At 37.7% G+C, this 21,778-nt stretch overlaps 1 protein-coding gene across 1 annotated transcript in view; it reads right to left on the bottom strand.

The window, feature by feature from the left end:
* Positions 1-2,309: 2,309 nt before the first annotated feature.
* Positions 2,310-21,778, bottom strand: part of LOC106101444 (MAGUK p55 subfamily member 5-like) — a 90,845-nt gene continuing 71,376 nt past the window's right edge. Inside the window, exons 6-17 of the mRNA XM_013280680.1 lie at positions 14,798-14,981; positions 12,787-13,004; positions 10,600-10,764; positions 10,303-10,405; positions 9,091-9,188; positions 8,691-8,901; positions 7,920-8,052; positions 7,003-7,166; positions 6,411-6,575; positions 5,717-5,848; positions 5,292-5,473; positions 2,310-4,848 (exon numbers count right to left, since the gene is read on the bottom strand). Coding sequence (XP_013136134.1) covers positions 4,666-4,848; positions 5,292-5,473; positions 5,717-5,848; positions 6,411-6,575; positions 7,003-7,166; positions 7,920-8,052; positions 8,691-8,901; positions 9,091-9,188; positions 10,303-10,405; positions 10,600-10,764; positions 12,787-13,004; positions 14,798-14,981 — 1,938 coding nt within the window. The 3' untranslated portion in view covers positions 2,310-4,665. The remainder of the gene's footprint in view (positions 4,849-5,291; positions 5,474-5,716; positions 5,849-6,410; positions 6,576-7,002; positions 7,167-7,919; positions 8,053-8,690; positions 8,902-9,090; positions 9,189-10,302; positions 10,406-10,599; positions 10,765-12,786; positions 13,005-14,797; positions 14,982-21,778) is intronic.

Genomic DNA, 21,778 nt, shown 5'->3' with positions numbered 1-21,778 from the left:
TGCAAATTAGCTGCGCGCTACAAGCAGGATTGCTACCGGACCTGGGCTGGGGCGTCAGCGGCTAGGGATGTAAACACCAGCCTTCTCAAAAAGAAGTACAACTCTACCTCCAGGTCCTTCAAAAAAGTGATTGCCAAGGCAAAGTCAGAACACGTGGCCAGCATTGGTGAGAGACTAGTGCGCCTTCCCTCCGGGACTCGTGCGTTCTGGTCTCTCGCCAAGGCTGTCCAGGGGAATGTCTGTAAGCCGTCTCTACCATCTTTGCGCAGGGGGGATAACTCGTTGGCCCATACCACAAAAGAGAAAGCTGATCTCTTGGGCTCTCTTTTTGCGTCTAACTCGACTCTGGAGGACAAAGGTGCCTTGCCGCCGAAAATCCCGTGCGGCGACACCTTTATGCCGGAAATCCAGTTCCGTCAGAGATCAGTGCGAATAGCGCTGCAATCTCTTGACGTCAATAAGTCGAGTGGGCCAGACGGGATTCCTCCCATTGTGCTTAGATCTTGCGCTCCTGAGTTGGCACCGGTTTTAACGCGCTTGTTCCGGTTCCTGTACTCCATCGGCTCCGTCCCGAAGTCTTGGAAGATTGCCGTTATACACCCGATCCCTAAGAAAGGCGACAGCTCGGATCCGTCCAACTACAGGCCTATTGCCATTACCCTCTTGTTTTCAAAAATCATGGAAACCACCATCAACTGCCAACTTATGAGGTACCTGGAAGAGCACCAGCTGATCAGTGACCGCCAGTACGGTTTCCGTCAGCGTCCATCAGCTGGTGACCTTCTTGCGTACCTCACGCATCGATGGTCGGAAGCGATCGAAGGCAAGGGGGAGGCCCTGGCAGTTAGTTTGGACGTGGCCAAAGCCTTCGATCGGGTGTGGCACAAAGTACTTCTTTCGAAGTTGCCTTCCTACGGGCTGCCCGAGAAACTCTGCGCCTGGATTTCCAGCTTTTTGGAGGGTCGGAGCATCAAGGTCGTTGTCGACGGTGCATGCTCTGACCCTAAACCAATTAACGCTGGCGTCCCACAGGGCTGTGTACTGTCGCCCACCCTGTTTCTTCTGCATATCAATGACATGCTGCGTATACGCAGCATGCATTGTTATGCAGACGATAGCACCGGTGATGCACTGTACACGGCCCGCGCTAATGTTTCTCGGGCCATTGCCGATGAGAACCGGAACAAACTTGTGTCTGAGCTGGAGACCCTCTTGGGTGAAGTCTCGGATTGGGGTCGACAAAATCTTGTCGATTTTAATCCTAAAAAGACACAAGTATGCGCCATTACCGCTAAAAAAGAACCCTTCGTCGTCAATCTCCGGTTTGAGAACACTCCCCTGGTTGCCTCAGCCAGTATCGGTATTCTCGGCGTTGACATATCGAGTGACGTTCAGTTTCGCGGTCATCTGGAAGACAAGGCCAAGCTGGCTTCCAAAAAGCTGGATGTGCTCAGCAGGGCGAAGCAGTACTTCCAGCCGGGCCACCGCCTACTACTTTACAAAGCGCAAGTTCGGCCCCAGATGGAGTACTGCTCGCACCTCTGGGCGGGAGCACCCCAATACCAGCTTCTTCCATTTGACTGCATACAACGGAGAGCGACTCGAATCGTCAACGACCGAGCTCTTACCGATCGGCTAGATCCTCTGGCCTTGCGGAGGGACGTCAGTTCCCTCTGCATTTTTTATCGCATTTACCACGGGGAGTGTTCCGAGGAGTTGTTTGGAACGATTCCTGCCGCCGAGTTTCGTCATCGGACGACACGACAGACCGCCAGGTATCATCCTCACCATCTCGATGGCTGGCATTCCACAACCGTGCGGTTTTCGCGGAACTTCCTGCCCCGCACAGCCGCGTTGTGGAACGGTCTGTCCTCGGCGGTATTTCCAAACCAATACGACTTAGGGTCCTTCAAGAAGCGAGCCTATCATTTCCTCAAAGGCCGGCAACGCATCTGTAGTTCCTCTGGTGTTACGAATGTCCATGGGCGTCGTTGACCACCTTGGTGTTCACGCCGCTCGTTTGCCCCCGTTTTTTATAAAAAAAAAATTAAGTTCGATAATTATTTAAACCGAATATGGACAGTTCAAAACTGTTCGCTATGCGTGTTTGTTTCGTCATTACGATACCTGTCAATCAAGTATGGCATTTGCCTTCATACAAATTGAATTCGATACTTCATATGCATCATTTATAAAACTAATCTAATTTATTTAGACAAACTATAATATCTAGTTAAGCTACGACCTATGGCTGTATTTTTTTGGTTTCGTTTGATTAGGTTGGTACACAAGGAAAATAAAAGAAGATATATTTGTGATATTAAATTTAATAGGTACTCTATTATTTACACAGAATTGTTCTCTATTAACATGTTTTTATAATATATTCATTATTTATTCAATTGTTAATATTATTTACAGGGCTATTTATAAATTAGATAATATCAATACTGTGAAATCCCGACAAGACCGTGTTCGCCGAGAGCGCGTATGAAGCAATGTTGCTTGTATAGTCCAATAACATCACTTGATTCATGCGCGCTCCGACCAACAATTAAGATACACAAGATAGAACAAAACAGTTAACAATTTTAGCACCTCCACAGGCTATATTTGAATTTATACTCCGATACATAACTTACAAATTACAATAAAACGCATTTTCACAATCAATTTTAAAAAACACTATTACACTATATCCCAAAAATCACACGACAGAGTGGTCACTATCCGAGATACTACGTACACGAAAAAATAAACATTGTTTATTTATAAATTGTGATGTCAAATGAAAAATCCATACAACATCCGCAATCGATCGCGGCCATTTTGCATTTGGCACTAATCATTTGGAATGCATATTATCTACTTAAACATTAATTGAATTTATAAATCGTGGACTTATAAACTTGTTTTATAAATAGTTTTTAAAACATTATTTTATAAACAAATTAAGTATCGCAATATTATTGTAATCGATTCTAATAAATTCTGATTTGATTAAAACTACGATTGGGTAAAATTCCAATAAAATAATCACAAAATTCATTCAATCCAATAAAATATAGAATATATAATATTGAATAGAACATTTAAAATTGTAACAAATCCCTACTAATATAAATGACAAAAGTTTGTGACAAAATTACAAGAAGCAATTTCGAAACGTCTCAAATGACCTTGACTATTTTCGAAAATTACCGGTTTTTTCGTAATGTAAAATAACGGATATCTATTAGTTTTTGTTATACAATATAAATTGAATAATGTAAGCAGAAAATATGTTTATTTTAAAGTAGTATATTAGACAAAAAGGAGTTTTAATTTGGCCGTTTTTAATTGCTATATAAAAACAGATATGTCGTTGTATAGGAGATTGCATGGATACAAAATATTGCTTCTCTACTCACTATTATAGCGATATAATTTTAGTCAAATTTTCAATGATTTAAATTTTCTATTCAAAAGAGTAATATCTCTCGTCTTAAAAAGAGAAATTCACAAAGGCTATCTACTTATGATTTTTGAAAAATTCTATATTTTTTATTTCTACGGTATAAATTTTGACAATAGACAAGTTTATGGTTAGTAGGTTTTTTCTTATTTTATATCAAACTATAAATTCCGTTTTATTGTTTATGGTTAAATTAATCAAAGGCACATCACTAAAATTTACGGTTAAGAAAAAAGCATCTGTATGTAAAAAAAAGACCACGAGGTAAGAAGGTTGTTTCTACATCCAGTCTAAATTAACCATTATACGAGAAATAAAATCAGAAGTTGCAAAGAATATCTTTTCAAGTTTGTAAAATAAAGTTTGTCATTTGCTAAAAACTAAATATCGTTTGCTTTTTAAAATTTATCCCAATGTGTTGTTTAATTTGAAAAGTATATGCGTTTAATAACTTTTGGACATGCGCATTTTTTCATCTAGATAAATGAATAAACATTAACAGTTTAAATTTACAACGTTTACGAATAAGGCAGTATATTTGTTATTAATTTTATTTGAACCTGCTATCTATACAAGATAACCACATTTTATTAAATCCTAGAATAAGACCACGGGGCGAATTATTGCATTATACTGTCATGACTGAATTTTTCCTACATTTTCATTCATTCTTATTTACACGGAAATGGTATATTTCAAAGCGGAATATTCGGAAGACTTTGATTTGATCCATTACAGCTTAAAAACAAATTATCATACTTCGATTTTACGTCTTATATTAATTTTGATAAATAAATTTTACACGGAAAAATAAGATAATCAAACAAAATATTCGGCAAATTATGATCAAAAAACTTTCCGTTAATAAAATTCCATTTCCGTGCATTTGAATTCATTTCGATTTTCGTAATTCGAAATATTCGTTACACAAATATCGGTTCGCGAAAAACCGGTTTTTTCAAATCCAAACGTTTACCTTTATTCAAACAAGGTAGCTTTGGGAGCACATCACTAAACTTCTTCACTTCTCACTGTTCACATCACTATCGACAGGCGGAGTTTCGCGCTCGTTCAAATAAGCGAGCAAATGTATTGGCTTTAGGATCGATAAATCGATTCGTACAATCGTTCTTTTGTACGGCCGAGTGTCGCTGGTGTGCGGGCGTTGGTTTGCAGGCGCTGGCGTGTTGTCGCTGGCGTGCTGGCGTGCGCTAGGTGTGCTTGAGCCAGTGCGCAGGCACCCACTGCGGCTCGCGCTCGAGGCTGTTGATTTCATTGAGCAGCTGCTGGTAGGCGCGCTGCGTGTCGTTGTTGATGATAATCATATCGAACAGATGTCCCCATCTCAATTCCATATCTCGCGCCGTCGCTATTATTTCTTTTAATTCCTCCTCCTGTGAAAAATAGAACACGCTAGTTAATGTTTATGATTAACTTTGTTCGCGACTACGTCTCCGTAGAAATAAAAAAACAAGAGCAATTAGTCTATGTGTTCTTTCAGACTATACCATATTATGCTAATATCGAGATCCATTCATTTGTTTACGGTTCAAACTCTAACAAAGATCCATCCAAACTTTCTAATTCATAGTATTAGTAAGAAATAACGCATTTTTAAAAAGGGGAGTAAAGGAGCAGCGGATTGTGTTTAATTCATCCAACGCCCATGAACATCCTCAACAACAAGGAAACTGCAGATGAGCTGCCTATTATAAAATAACATTTCTCCTTTACTTATTTCATATCTACAAATATAATTTTACTAAAAGTTTTTTGCTACAAGAACTCTGTCGAATTAAGGGTAAAGGAAGGATATATTATTAAGATCTTGTTTGACCTTGAAAGCTTCTCCGTTGCGTATCTTCTTCTGGCGCAGCTTCTCGAGCGAGGGCGGCGCCACGAAGACGGTGTAGGGCTTGAGGTCGGAGGCGCGCAGCAGCCGCAGCGACTGCGGGTGCAGGTTCAGTACGCAGATCTTGCCCGAGCTCACCACCTCGCGGATCGCCTCCAGGGACGTGCCTAGTTACATTAAAAACCTCATTAAACTGTTATTCATTCTAACTTTCACTGTCAGAGTAATGCTGTTCATTTGTCAAAACATTTTTCTTGTCCCTGAAAGTCCCATTAAAATCGATGAGGAGATTACCCAAAATAAATGACTGACAGGCAACATTTTTTAAATCGAGTTTTGCTATCGGCAATATTGATTATGCGATATTACATACAGAGATACCAATTTTATTTATTGTATAGATTACATACCGTAGTATGCCTTCTCGTACTCTCCGTGTTCGACGAACTTCCTGTTGAGAATGTCGGCCTCGAACTGCGTGCGCGAGATGAAGTGGTAGTCCTGCCCCGGCACCTCGTGATCCTTGCGCGGCCGCGACGTGTCTGCCCACCCCACAATTTATTATTAACGTATTATTTTACAGATATACTTATCACATGAGTCAAGAGTCTAACGGTAGAATACTGAAACGTCTTTTAAGCTGCAAAATCTTTTATAAATGTTGTCGTTCTGCTTGTAAGATTAGTTTCAGTGTTTAGCGGACAGTATCGTAGTAGTCACGTTATCAGTATTTCTATTGAGAGTAGGAAAATCGCCTTAGTATTTTGAATAATGTTATGGTCCTTGTCAAACCGTATTTTGTCGTACAAAAGGCTGTCTTTGCAGGAAAGTTTTCGCACTATAACTGGTACTTTGTCTCACCGATATTTAAGTCATATATTCCATATGCCCGGGAGGAGGTAAATTGGCCATAGTGAACTTTCGAGACGAACCATTCTTGTATGCCAGTAGCGTTCTAGAAACTGGCACGACATTTAATTTTATCACACCTTCATGTTAGTTGAGAGAAAGGTAGTACTTTGTACTTCAAGTTTGATACAGACAAGAGTCGCCAACGATCTCCTGAACATTTTAGTCGCATGTGGCATACTGGCGTGTACTCACGCGGCACGGCGGCGGCGAAGCGCGCGGCGTCCTCCATGAGGCGCTGGCGCAGCTCGTGGCGGCCGATGTTGGGCGGCCCGATCAGCACGATGGGGCGCTTGTGCGAGGCGCGCGGGTAGTACAGCGCCACCTCCTCGTACGTCAGGATCTCCTCCTGCTCGTACTCTGGAGGAATACCGTCAATGACAACATTTTTGTACTATTTTCATGCTTGGAAGGACCATTTTAAGACACACACAATATTAATATGCTATGTTAACAGTTGCTTAGAGTTGATTTCTATCACAATAAGGTATTTTAGTGATTATATCTTTAGTAGCTTCATCTTATTGCTGATAGTTAGATATGGATTTTAAAGAAGGACCCATTTTTATGACTTTAGTTTTTACTATTTACTCTATGTGGTCTATGATTTTAAAACAAATCTACAGTATCAGACTTCTAATGTGATCAAACACCCCTGAGTGCGGCAGCTAATTCGTTTTAGCTTGCGAATTAGTTTACTAAACCCATGTGGTCTTTCAGACTATATTCTACATTTGTGACAAATCAACAAGATTTATCCTGTGAAATAGTGATGGTAGGTAGTCACCTTCCCCCGCGGCGGTGGAGTAGAGCGGGTAGCCGGCCTCGCTGGTGGCCTTCTTGGTCTTCTTCTTGCGCGGCGGCTTCTTGGCGCAGAGCAGCGTGCCGCCCTTGCGCGGCTTGTCGCGCGCCGCCGCCTCGCCCGCCAGCGTCAGCTTCATCGACTCCCGTCTGCGCACAACTTGCACACTCAGCATTTACAACACTACCTGCTACCGTGCGACTTCTACCGAACCATATTGTCAACACTTCCTAATACTAGCTTTCGCAAGGAAATTTATCCACGTGAAATTAAAAAAACAAAAGTGAGGAGCCTGTTCTTCCAGACTACGAGTATTAACTACATCTATACAACTCTAATAAAGATACATCCATCTAAACTTTCACATTTATAACATTAGCATGAAGTATGATTTACATTGTAAAACTCACTCGCTCTCTCTCTCTCTCTCTCTCTCTCTATCTCTCTCTTTTCCTAGTCTGTATCTTATATGGTAAAGTAAAGTCTTTTGTATATTGTGTAGCATAAATTGTAAATGTTCAAATACCAACGAAGGTACTATTAATGCATTTAAGTAACCATGGCAACCTTGCTTCGATACTATTGGTTTGTCTTTCTCACAGCGTTTCTCAGATAATAACGTGAAGATATATATTCTAAAGCTTGTTGTAAGTATAGAAAAGAGTCTTAAAAATTATAATTTAATAATATACTGTGATTACTGATATCTTACATAACATAGTGTGTGTTTTATTATATCAAGTATTGAGTTACAAAACAAACATATAAGCATACAGAGATATGTTCAAACGTTTTAGAAACGAAATTTTATATTTCTTTAATTTGTAAATGTATTCATATTTTGCAGCTGACTGTACTATAGATAACGTCAAAAAACGAAGCATTAGAGTTAGTATACTGACTGGTGCTGGAAGGCCTGGCTGGGGATGAGGCCGGCCAGGGTCTGGTCCTCCTCTCCCTCGCGGAAGGCCTGCCACCAGTTGGGGTCGTCGCGGCTGATGACGTGCAGCACGTCACCCTTCTGGAAACTTATGCCTGAAACAGCACATTCAAAATTTAGAAACATTTCTTATTTTCTTTAGAGCGGGAGTACAGTAAAATTGAGTAGCAGCTTGCATGCCACTGGAACAAATCAGCTACTGGCACAATGCGTATACACATTCCAGTAAAATTTTCCCGAAACCGTACAAGACGAGACATGTGATAATCTTTGTACCCCTTTCGACCTCTTCCACAACTTACAAATCAATCAATCACTAAAAATAATTAAATATGGTGCTAGACACTTGTAGGTTACACTTTACAGTAGTTTGCATAAAAGTGTGCCAGCTGCTAGCACGAGCATACCCACACTTAGAACACACTTGCTATTGCCCGCGACTTTGTCCGCGTGGAACTAAATAACTATAACAAACATCCATCTAAACTTTGCTTTTATATCATACTAATATAATGCAAAAGTTTATATGGATGAATGTTTGTTAGAGTTTGTAGCCTAAACGGCTGAACGGATTTCGATGAAATTTGGTATAGGTGTAGAGGATAGTCTGGAAGAACACATTGGCTACTCACATTTGTTTTTTTAAAATCTACGCTGACGGAATCGCGGGCGAAAGCTAGTATATATTAGTATGATTTACGATATAATTTCAGTGTACATTGATAGTACATACCTAGTTCTCTACAAGGTATGTACACGTCATCCTCAGGGTCGTAGTCGAAGTGCGCGCGAACGTGCAGCACGCGGTGCGCGGCGCGCTGCGGCTGCGAGGTGCGCGTGCCCGCCGCCAGCACCACCGTCAGCGTGCCCGCCAGCGCGCCCAGCACCTGGCACACCTCGTGCACCGACTTGCCTCGCATCGACACCCCGTTCACTTCCAGTAACTGGAATATACAAGTCGCATCTTATGTAACTTTAAACTTTCGTGGCGTTTACTAATATTAGGGTTCTTACAGCAGCCCGTGAACATGGCGCAGACGACTGTGCCGAAATATCAGGAGGCAAAACAACCCAATCGTTGTAAGCAAAATATTTATAGTTAAAAATCCATCAATAATAAGAGAATATTTCACCTCGTCTCCTTCGTGCAGCAGACCGGACTTCTCCGCGGCACCTCCGCGCACTATCCTGCCGATGATGACGGCCTCGCCTTCGTTCCTCACTGTAGCACCTGAAAGGAAACCATATATAACATGTTACACAAAGTTCAGTACAAAATACAACCTCCTTGGCTAACAAGTAGTATGACTACAGCCAAAGAGGTTGCATACTGGCCACCAAGACTTTTAAGGGGTTTGGTTGTTAAAAAAAAGATAGGAAAACAAAAGAAGGAAAGGAAACGCACAAGAGACAATATGTGATCGCGATAGTTTTGAAATTATTTATTGTAAATAGTTATGTAAATTAGTTTAAATAAAGTTGTAATGTACATATAATAGTTTTTGTTTTGTATTTTGGCTGCCGCGCTGTCGGTAACAAGTTAAACAACCACCACCTTACACCAATAATCATTGCATATCTATATTATTATTATAAAGAGGAGAGATTTGTATTTTTGTATTGCAATGACTCAAACACTACTGAACCGATTTTACAAATTCTTTCGCTATTAAGCAACATTATCAGTGAGTAACATAGGCTACATTTTAAAATTTCACGCGGACCAAATCGCGAGCAACAGCTTTTTTTTGTATTGTCACATATCACGTAATTGATCTTGTAATAGGCTTATCGCAAATATTCGTGAGAAAGTTTTGTCAATCCTTACGCAAAAAAGGGCCTTCTATTGTAAATTTGCTACAAATATACGATTATTTACATTTAAGCTGTCAGTATTTTGATTATTAACAAAATATTTACGGTCTAACAGATTATATCTACACGTAAATAACTAGTCGCTAGTTTACGACGTAATATCAGTGCATGCAAGATTAAATTACGTCACCCCGAGCTACACTAAATGGAATTAAAATGTTTAGTGACTGCAAGCCTGAGGCATATGGTTAAATTGTTACTGGCAATACTACATAGGTACATATGTTTTGAAATAGAAAACTAGCTTTCGCCCGCGATTCCGTCGGCGTGGTTATAAACACGTAAGTCTGTCTTCCAGACTATCCTCTACATCTATACCAAATTTCATCGAGATCCGTTCAATAATTTAGGCTGTAAAATCTTATCTTTCGCATTTATGTCAGTAAGGAGTTAAGGGACGTCGACATTTTTTGTATGAATGTTTAGGTAATGGACTCTCTTTCTATCTTTTTCACATATAGATATCTCACCTAGTGGTTCATTAGTCTTCTCTATTTTGATGATTTTGATCTGTTCGCTGGCGTCGTCTGACGCGAGCGTCGTGTCTCCGTTCTTGTGATCTGCGTTTCCAGTCTGAAAGTCAATAATTCAAGATTAAAACAAATCTCGACAGGTGGCATTGGTAGTAACATTTCAATACTATTGTAATTGATAACCAGAAGTTTGGTTTTTAATATTTTTTTTCTAACATTTATAACATCAGAGTAACAATGGTCTCTACCAGGAACTTAAATTCTACTAAAGATACGTGACCAGTTGTAGCTGACCTTAAATCTCTTGTTACGGGAGAAGCAGGCGGGGTCAAGCAGCGCGGCGGCCTGGTCGTGCGCCTGCGCCAAGCTCTCCAGCTCTAAGCTGCCCAGCAGCGCGAGTAGCTCGGCCGCCAACGCCGCATTGTCGCCCGCCGCCAGGGGGCGCAGCGCGTCTATACACTAACAAACAAATCATATAAAATAACAACCAATAACAAAAAGTACAAGACTCAAGAGTAAAAGGTTAGCATAGTATGGACATACTGGCTTTCGCACGCTACTCCGACCACGTGGAAGTATTAGGAAATCAAATAGGAGTATGATTGTGGAGGTACACTGGAAGAGGTAGGCGCAGAAAGAGAGGTGGATTGCGTGGAAGGTGACATCAAGAAGGAAGTGACTGAGATGACAAGACAGTTTGGACCAGATACAGCACCCTTTATGGACCTGTAAGAATTCATAATTTAACTTCAATAATCCCTACTTCATAGCAAAGCCACAAAGTCTAGTTAGTCTAGCTCAAGAGGACCCTAGGTGGAGACGTGTCTTAAACATTTGACAAGATATCATACGATACGTAAGTATTTTGCAGGAAATTAGAGCGTACGAGCCTATGAGCCTATGAGCGTATATGGTGCACACTACTCGATTTTTACTTTTACAACTAAAACTGAATTAGCAGCGACACAATCGAAAACCCCACAACAGTTGTGAGATATTTTAGTCAAAGGTGTGCGCCCGCTTTAAGAATTCTTGAGATAAAATGACAAGAATGTTTTACGTTTAGCTCATACAACCTACTTAAGATGTCTTCACGTTTTATAAGTACTTTCAAGTAAAGTGACGTCACATTGAGAGATTTGGTTCTTTGAATAGGATTTTTTTATAACTTTAAAGCAAATCATTTTAAAATTATGTCATAATTACTTTGTCTTTAAAGATATGATAAAAACTTTGTAGGAGAGTTTAAGTAGTGGAAACATACAAAACGCATTTTAAATTTTTACAATATAATGTAATGCATGCACAATGAGATTTCAAGATAAATTTCAAAATTCATCCAAACATCAAAAAGCAAAATGTTTAAAAACCTTAATGTAGTTTTTAAATACAATTTATTGTAATACTCAGAGTCGGTTAATGGTTATGCAGTCTTTAAGTGCAGATAACTGTGATTAAATCTATACTAAAGGATTCTCAATATTAATTGTAACAATCTATACTATTATAATAAAACGTAAACACACACTTCTTTCTTTGTTGCGTAAGATGTCAGCAATTACAGCATATTTTTGAATGATTCTTTTTTTAATAAAAAGCCCTACACTTACGTCACGCTTTAGGCTATATATTTTCACGCTATTAAACTTAGGAGGTAAATATTTTGGATAAAAACCCTAACGTGGGAAAGAGACCATAAGTTGCTGCCAACATCAAGAAAGCAAGATTGCTAAGGTTTGTCATGTCATGTCATTTTAACATTCGCTATTGATAATTTGACAAATGTAAACAATAAAATGAAATTTTCATAATTTCATGCGGATGAAGTCGCACGGGAACAGCTAGTATAGAATAAAAGTAATAAGTCTAATATTATTTTACTCTAATACGAGTAATTCGATTGATATTTAAATTTATTATTCATAGATTAATTTAGAAATCTAGTAAACCTTTATTAGTATAATTTCCAAAGAGATTTAATGAATATTTATGTCTATCTAAAGCACATTTGATCAAAGTATTTCCTCCGGGGATCGGGCGGCTTTAAAATTCGTAATAACGTGAGACGCGACGGTTTTAGAGCGTGCCTGTCGTCAACTGGTGGCGCCCTCTCTGCATCGTATTAAATATTGGAAAATTCAAATCAGAAAACGAATCTCAGAGTGAGGTTTGATGGAAATCAGAACGATGGACGGAATTGAAGACATTTTTAATGGTTGGTACTTGCTGTTGGTACTTTTCCTTACAAAAATGTGAGGGAAGGGAAAGGGGACTGAAATTAGGCATCCGGCACGTACAAACAATAAAGAGGAGTTACTTCCACTTGACGTCTGTCTTTTGTGCTTAAAACTTATTCATGCAATTTAGTGTTTTTCCGTATACCGCTGTTCAAGTTAGGGCCTGTCCCACCACTGGCTGATAGAGGCTCAGATAGCTGAAAAATGGCGGGACAGTCCCTTATAGTAGTTAAATTATACTTACATCTCTTAGCCTGTCCCCCGCGCGGCCGACAGGTGGCGGTAGTGGTCGTACTCGCAGTACGGCGGAGCGCGTGCGCAGTGCGGCGCGTAGCGGGCTCCCCGCTGCCGCCAATAGCGTGGCCGCGCCCGCCGCGCCCCTCGCCGACCCCGCACACCCAGCGCCCGCCGCCTGTAGTGCAGATTGCAGCCGCGAGAGGGCCGCTATCACATCCTCGTAATCTATAACAAATATATTAATAGTTTATTATTAGAGAAAAATTATTAAAGGGATATTCGTTTACAAAGAGTTGGTAGTAGTTTCTTAATATAATTTTTAGATTGATCTTATTTTTGCAGTCTTATAAATTGGCTTTTGTCTATTTATATTGAAACGAGAATCTTTAATATCTTACTAATATTATAAATGCGAAAGTTTAGATGGATGGATGGAGTTTGTTAGAGTTTGTAGTTTAAACGGTTGAACGGATTAAATGTATAGTGTAGAGGAAAGTCTGGAAGAACATATAGGATATTTTTTCCACGCGGACAGAGTCACGGGCGAAAGCTACTATATAAAAGAACATTGCTTTAATTCGGAACAATCTGTAGACATAATTAATTGACAAATCAACCATAATGGTTAAGGGCCTGTCCCACCACTGACTGATAGAGGCGCAGTTAACTTAAAAATGACGTAACCATCAGATAAGGGAACACAATCCGATATTTTCATCATATGTTTTACACGTTGGATTGTTAGACAATTTACAATTGATTAATTATTTGATGTCCGCGAAGATTTAAATATTTGAATAACCAAAAAAAAAAACCATTTTCTGAATAGTCCATGATTATAAGATCAAAAGTTATTTGTTATCTTTGCTATCGAGAAATGGGTTATCATCACGTAACTTATCAGCCGATATCTAGTATGACGAATTGTTTACATATTTATAATGATAACGGCTATTAAATACACTATACCGAAGTCAATATCATCTACAAATCGCGAATACCGTCTCTTTGCAACTTGCCTAGATAAATTGCATCCCACCCGCATCCAACGTCCTTATCCCAAAAATATGCTAGGGGAACAAGAGGGCGGCATAGCACCGCCCAAAAAAATTTTAAAAAAAATGAAAGTTTACATGGATGGATGTTTGTTAGAGTTTGTAGCCTAAACGACTGAACGGATTTCAATGAAATTTGGTACAAATGTAAAGGATACTTTGGACGAAAACATAGGTACTCACTTTTTTTTTTTAATATACGAGGAGTCAAGAACGAAAGCTAGATCAATATAAGGTGATGAAATGAACGATGGTGTAAAAACACGTTTTTTTTACAGATAGCTGAAGTTACAATTCCTAGGGCAATATTTTAGTTGTGAAGGAATTTTCTCAGTACTAATTGTCTTGTTATTGAGACGAGACGTCCGTTCTTATGCTGAGCTCATTCTTTAGCTACATAATTAATTGGATTTTATTTCTTATCTTAAAGCTTATTAGTAGCTTTACTTTAATAAGTTTTTACCTTTACGGATTGTGAAGATGTTTTTTACTCTACTGCTAAGAGGTGTTTTGAAAAGATTTCCTGATTGCAAACTACATTAACTGTTGACTATTATTAACCTATACTATTATAATAAAGCGTAAACACACACTTCTTTGTTGCCTAAGATGTCAGCTATCACAGCATATTTTTGAATAATTCTTTTTCAATAAAAAGCCCTACACTTACGTCACGCTTTAGGCTATATATTTCACGCCATTAAACTCAGGGGGTAATTATTTTGGATAGAAGCACTAATGTGGGAAAGAGACCATAAGTTGTTACCAACATCTAGGAAGCAAGATTGCCAAGGTTTGTAATGTCATGTCATATTGACATTTGCAATTGATAATTTGACTTTGATGAAAATGTTCACAATTTCATGCGGATGAAGCCGCACGGGAGCAGCTAGTGGAAAATAATTTTCGGATCAATCTTAAGGATTGAATATTGCGTTCAACAGTTAGTTGTTGTTTACTTACCGACAACTGTATACAATGGTGAGATTTCGTCGATATCCTCTTCGTATGCATCATTGACGAATGCGGTGCCTGCGGGCGTAGACTCAAGCGCTTGTAGCTTGTGTGAGCCACGCAACGACGTGCGTAGGAACTCATTCTGTGCGGCGATCCGCTCCTCTGCCTCTTTACGTTGACGTAATTGTTCCTGGAAGAAAAAGGACACTTGAATATACTAAATATATACATATTTAAGGGTAGTAAAACCCTTTATGGAAGTTATAGAATCTTGTAAAGAATCACAAAACAACACAACCCTTTTTATCAATCGATAGATATCAGAATCATGTAAAACCAAATCGGTGCAGTCTGCTCCTAACTATCGACGAAAGTCTGTAATCTATGGTGTCTCGTAATGGTTGCTAAATTATTTTTGATAAGTATGTCGGGTCGAGAAAACAGAACAAGCAACTTTGCTAAAAATTGAAAATCGAAATTAAAAATATCTAACATCGATTGATGAATCTATACTTATATAGTATTTTTATATTGCAATAATTAAAAAACTACTGGGCCGATTTCAAAAATTCACCATTAAAAGCTACATTATCAGTGAGTTACATTGGTTGATTTTTATATTGTTTTAAATTTCACGCGGGCGAAGCCACGTGCAACAGCGAGTAATCCATATTTCTATTAATATTACATCAATAATTCTAAAGTCATAGTGAAACCTTACACTTAATTCGAAGTTAAGACTGTGATGACGTCACGATTCGGCCCGAGGAAGGCATTCCCTCTGTAATTGATTGCACCCACGGGGCTTCCTTGTGTAATGTCTTTGTTATCCAAATACATGAAATAATATAATAATTACGTTCGCATATTTGTTATCAGACCCATTATTTATTTGTTTTTAAACGTAAATTTAACTGCGGTTTTCTATATCTAAAAATGAGGTATATTGTCTGTTATCCCATTTCTTAGAACAAATGAGATTAAATATGTAATAATTACTTTCTATGTTTCTTTTATTAAATACTAAATCAATTTTTATCACCAGTTATCGAAGACTCACGACAGTGGTATGGAAAGAGCACCCGTTCACTTTTCAGAGCCGCGGTGTCAAGAACAAAAGTCGCCCTAATGATCGTCGAACTTCGGAAGAAGATGAATCGAGGACTTCTTCTTCTTCTTCTTAAAGTGCCTCTCCGACTAGCGAAGGTTGGCGGTCAGTTCTCCAAATTTGACCTTGTCTCTTGCGAGGCGAAACAGTTGGGCGGCACTCGCAATTCCTGTCCACTCTCGGATGTTGCGTAACCACGATTTCTTACGACGACCAACACTCCTTTTGCCGGCAACTTTTCCCATCAAGATGAGTTGGAGGAGATCATATCTGTCATGCCTGAGCACGTGGCCGAGATACGATACTTTTCTCATCTTGATGGTCTGCAAAAGTTCCCTTTTTTGGTGGACTCGTCGCAGAACCTCCTCGTTTGTCATTCTCTGAGTCCAGCTTATGGCCAACATGCGCCTATAGGCCCACATCTCGAACGCTTCTATACGTTTTCTAAGGTCATCTTTTCTAATCGAGGACTAAGTATATCATTAACATTTCATAAACCTAGCTTTCACTCGCGACCGTCCGCGTAGAATAAAAAATATAGTCTATTGTAATGTAATTGTGAAAAATGCTTGAAATCTTTCTTCATTATAATGATTAATTTAAATACAATTAAATAAATAAAAAGGAAGATTTATTTGTAGCGATATTATAACAAAGCCTTAGCGTGTGAGAGAGACGGCAATAGGCATATGACGTCAGTGCACTTGCGTCACTAAATGCTTTGGCTAGGGATGTCAACTTATGGAAGACATTTTTGTCTTGAAACTTTTTTAAGACCTTTCTGATAAAAAAAAAAAAACAGATTCAGACAGTTCGTTAAATGCAGAGAAATATAACCAAAAAAATTATGCAAACATTACTTGTTACGTCTTATATTTTATTATCTGAATTTTCCTAATGTATCTAAATTACTTTTTACATGCATAGATATAAATAGATAAATTAATAATTTTATTGTGTTTAGGGTTGATAGTAGAAAGATTTTGTAAAACATTTTTATCATTCATTCATTACCATGGTAAGATAATTTGTTAAAATTTGTGTGAACCCTAGCTGTGGGAGAGAGACAGAGAACATCGCCCGAGCGCTGCAAAACGCGCTTTAATTTATTAATTGTATAAATAACGAAGAGTTCTTACAGAATGTTAAAATAGACTGCGGTTTTTCCAGTTAGGAGATGTACTTATTTGTCGGTAAAGCAAATTTTGTTTGAATGATTTTTGCTGTTACAAACAAGATTAATTCCAATTAAATCTGTGCTTGTAAGCAGAATTTTAACTGTCTAACTGTACAGTTAAAAATTCTTGTTCTCAACGCTAAATACCTAAATTCTTAAACATTTGACACAGTTCAGAACACTATTCAATGTTACAATCTGTGAATATCTAAGGTCACCTTGCCAGTCCAGTGAAGCATATTTTATAGCGTTGACATTCCGGTGTGCAATGAACGATGCCAGCGGAGCGGACACTACTGCCTGCGATTCCTCCCTATTATTACTTCCATCCCTGACTTTTTCTTGCCAATGACGTCTGACGTCGTTTGTTTTTAGTGTTGCCATTTGCATTCAATGCGAAGTCCGATTTTAACTCCCCATCTTAACCCCCTTAAAATGCTATGGTTCGTAAAAATTACTGCAGGCTAAATATATTAAAACAATTGAAGTTGTAGAGAAAAAATAAATGTAACTTTTTAAATTAAGGACCAGTGGCCTCATTAAAGGCTGCTTTTCAATGGCCGCTGGGCTTTACTCTATGATTTTTTTTCTAGATTTCATATCGAGGTTAGTAACATTTTTATTGTTTATTTCTAGGATATAATGTATAATGTCACAAAACAAGAGCAGCAGACCGTGGGAAAACATGTTGCGAGCAAACAATACTTACCGAATAAGCTTTTATTCTTTCTGGGTCAACGTCATGCTGCGAGCGAGCCTGCGCCCGCGGTGATGACGACACCATACTCTAGATCACGACAGCTCTATGACACTACACTCTATGGTCAACGTTCTATGCTCTATGGCTAACGGTTTATCCACTTGTGATGCGACGCCATGCCGTCGTGACGTGCGCACTAAACAACCTCGCGGTTAATCACAATGAATTTCTTGTCGGAAATGACGAATGATCATACGATTGCCTCAAGGTGTTCACGCTTTCAATATTTACAACAGAATTAATTACGCGTATTAAATACTTTGCTAAATGTAGATTCTTTAAACGGTGCTTATGTTGGCTATAAAAAATAAAATAAAAAAAATTTATTAAGAGAAGAGAGATTTAAAAATATTATAGTATTATTTTACTTATTCAAGTATCTAACGTTACGATTGAATTATACGAAATGTTGCAACACGTTTTGGTATCACAATACACTTGCGTCAGTTGCATATGTTTGGCAGTATTGTAATGAGCTTAGTTTGGATAACAATGATGTTTTTATACATAAATAAACATAAATATCTATGATACAATATATAAACTGACAAAGAGGTTAAGGTTTTTTGCCGCGTAAATTCATTTTGATTATTGTAACTGACATTGTTTGTATGTATATTATATTGTGAATAACAGAAATGTTTTTGACGATTAAGACGTCATTAGATTCGTATTCTTCCTGAAGGGAGGTCGAGAGAGAGAGAGAGACAGAGAGAAGAGTGTAATACGGTAAAGAAAATCAGCTCCAAACACATACAGTTGACGTGTGGAATTAATTTAAAAATTGGAATAATTTGTCGGCGTTGGAATTCCACGGTAACATTCTGTAGCCTAAAGGGCTATACCGATTTCTTATTGAGGTTATAATTGATAGATTAAAGTATGAATATCTATAAGCGTGTACTAAAGTTAATTTTAAATCTAAGTAAACTATTAAGTAAAGGAAGGTCAAATGTTTTGTTAATAGAATGTTACATTACAGCGAGCACGGGCCGCAAGGTCGCTACGTTTAATATCTTTTGATAATACATTTTCAATATAAATTCCATTCTACTAAATAATTCACTTTATAGAATCAAAATTATAGAATTTATTACTACAGAAATATTACAGGAATAAAATCAACAATATACCGTCCGTGTATACTTCGTCCGCTTGGAATTAAAAAAAAAACAAAATCGAGTAGCGTGTGTTTTTTCCACACTATCCTGTACATCTATACCAAATTCCATGGTTAAGCTGTTTAGGCTACAAACTCTAATAAATATCCATCCATCCACCTAAATTTTCGCAATTATAATATTGGTATAGTGTGATTGGCAAAGTTAACTGTTCACTAAGGGAGACCGTTTAAAAATATGAGTACGATAGTATAATTTCTTAATTTTACATAAAAAGTTGCAAAACACTGAAGACTGGAACAATACTTACATATACTTAGAATCTTCGATATTATATTATCTGTATTATACTAGCTGTTGCTCGCGACTTAGCCCGGATGATATTAAAAATTATCTTTCTAACGGTAACCAAAAACTAATTAGAAACAGAATTTTTAAAATCGGTTCAAAAAGGTCCAGTAGTTAATGATTTATTTCAATACATACAAAAATACGAATCTATCCTCTTTATAATATTAGTACAGATATAGATTTCGACATATCGATGTACGAGTTATCGGTATTCGATAGCCCAGATAATAATCTCCGTATCGAGCGCTGTTGCGCTGATGCTGGTAAGAATTTAATATCGTAGATTTAAACAAGCCGGCGTCAGTTTTTCTATCTAACTATGACGTGGAGAACTTCAGAATGAACCGTTATTTATTAACCTAACGCGGACCATCTCTAAACTGCATCATTTTCATCACTATATTATAACACTAGCTGTTGCTCGGGACTTTTTCCACATGAAATAATATAGCCTATGTTACTCGCAGATAAATTACCTTTCTAACGGTGAAAGAATTTTTAAAATCGGACCAGTAGTTATTGAGTTATTTCAATACATACAAAAATACAAATCTTTCCTCTTTATAATATTAGTATAGACTATCTACTAATATGTACAAGTTTAGATGTATGGATCTTGTTTACTATATATCTCCGGAACAGACAAGCGGATATCGCTGAAATTTAGCAAGAAAATCGTCTAGAATTCAAATCCGCGGACGGTGTCGCGGGAGACAGCTTCTTTATAAAAGAAAGATGATATCTTACGCACCAAAACCGGTTCAATCGTTTAGGTTATATGACGTTATATTAGAATTATGTTCAAATCTTAAATCAGTCGGATAAAAACATATCCCTTTCATTCTCTATGAAAAAAACAGAGATAGACATAGGTAATTCGTCACGAGAATCATTTGCTCCCTTTCCCTTGGTAAGATGTACGAGAATATAATTACCTTCCTATAAAATGATGTCATTGATCAAGATTACATAAGGTAACTGCCATCATTAATAAATAGTTAGATTACATAACTAATATATAACGTAGTTCTCTTTCTAATGACAACTAGGAAGTAGGTTATGGGAATTATTCGAAGCGAATTATCTTGCCTCTAGCGCAATATTTTAATCTTTGTTTGAAGGCTAGTTTTCGTCCGCGTGGAATTAAAAAAAACAAAAGAGAGTAGCATATATGTTCTTCCAGACTTTCCCTACATTTATGCCAAATTTCATCAAGATCCGTTCAACAGTTTAGGCTACAAACTCTAACAAACATCCATCCATCTAAATTTTCGCATTTATAATATTAATACGATCTGACCTCTAATGACTAGTACTATTTGATGTTCAAATTTGATATTTCTTTAAAGGAACATGAAGTCGAAGGGACCTATGTAAATAAACTTATGTTTGAAATTAAAAATTACCATGAGAAAACTGTTTAGAGGTTTCATTAGACGATTCATTTCTACATATCAAACATAGACAACTTAAGTCTAGAGTTCTTTTTAAGCGTTTTTAAATTCACACAAAAAATATTTATCCAGTTAATTTAAAAAACTTCAAAAGAGTAAGTAGCAAAATTGTGGTTTACAATAATCTACGTAAGAACCCTCGTCACGATAGTATTTTTTAATTGTTCACATAAACCAGTCACGAATACATAAGTTATCTTTAAAAAAAATAACAAATTGTTTATGGTCATATTAATTTGACATTGAAAATTACATTCTATAGTCTTTACGGCGCATACTTAGAATTAATAAAATTCCGTTGAAATGCGTCTTGAATGGTGTTACAAACAATACGTACATATTGAATGAAGCAAGCATTGATACAGAAATGGCGTGGGAATTATGAAGTGGCTGTAAATGCAGATAAAACAAACCAGAGACAACCGTCGATACCTTGACACGATTGTCTATGTTAACAATACCTGGCAAACATAGAATTGTACTCCGATATCTGTTAATTATTAAATATTTAAGATGGGGTGGCCAAAATTTCGCCGAAATAGCAAAGCGAACGCTGCCCATAGATATCTCAAATTGCAGCTGCGTGTACCTTTGTAAATATTCTGCAGTTCTATTAATATGAACCATCCATAAGTTTAGATGTTTAGTAATAAATATACGCCACGGAACTTCCTTAGTAACCACTGTCGAAAGATCGCTACTAAAAAAACAATACTTTGACAGTGGCGTAAAAAAATAACCTAACCTAAAAATAACCCGCATAAAATAAATCAAATATTTCAACAATTTTGAGCCAATAAACCACAAAATACTAAATCAAACTTTAGCCTAACTGGCCGCAAACTGAAAATTACTAGTTTAATATTTGATGACGAAAGTTTTTACCCATATCGAAGTTTAAATTCGAAATAAAAATTTAATTTCAGATTCGAGCCGTTGTAGTGTAAACACCAGGCTCACGGCAAACATTTTTACACCCGGACTCGAAGCACGGTTTTCATTAACTAGACAGTTGT

This window comes from Papilio polytes, unplaced genomic scaffold (genome assembly GCF_000836215.1).
Source record: "Papilio polytes unplaced genomic scaffold, Ppol_1.0 DF823980.1, whole genome shotgun sequence".
In the NCBI taxonomy this organism is placed as follows: domain Eukaryota; kingdom Metazoa; phylum Arthropoda; class Insecta; order Lepidoptera; family Papilionidae; genus Papilio; species Papilio polytes.
The sequence above is the reverse complement of the archived record's forward strand: the minus strand, read 5'-3'. Positions and strand labels throughout refer to the sequence as shown.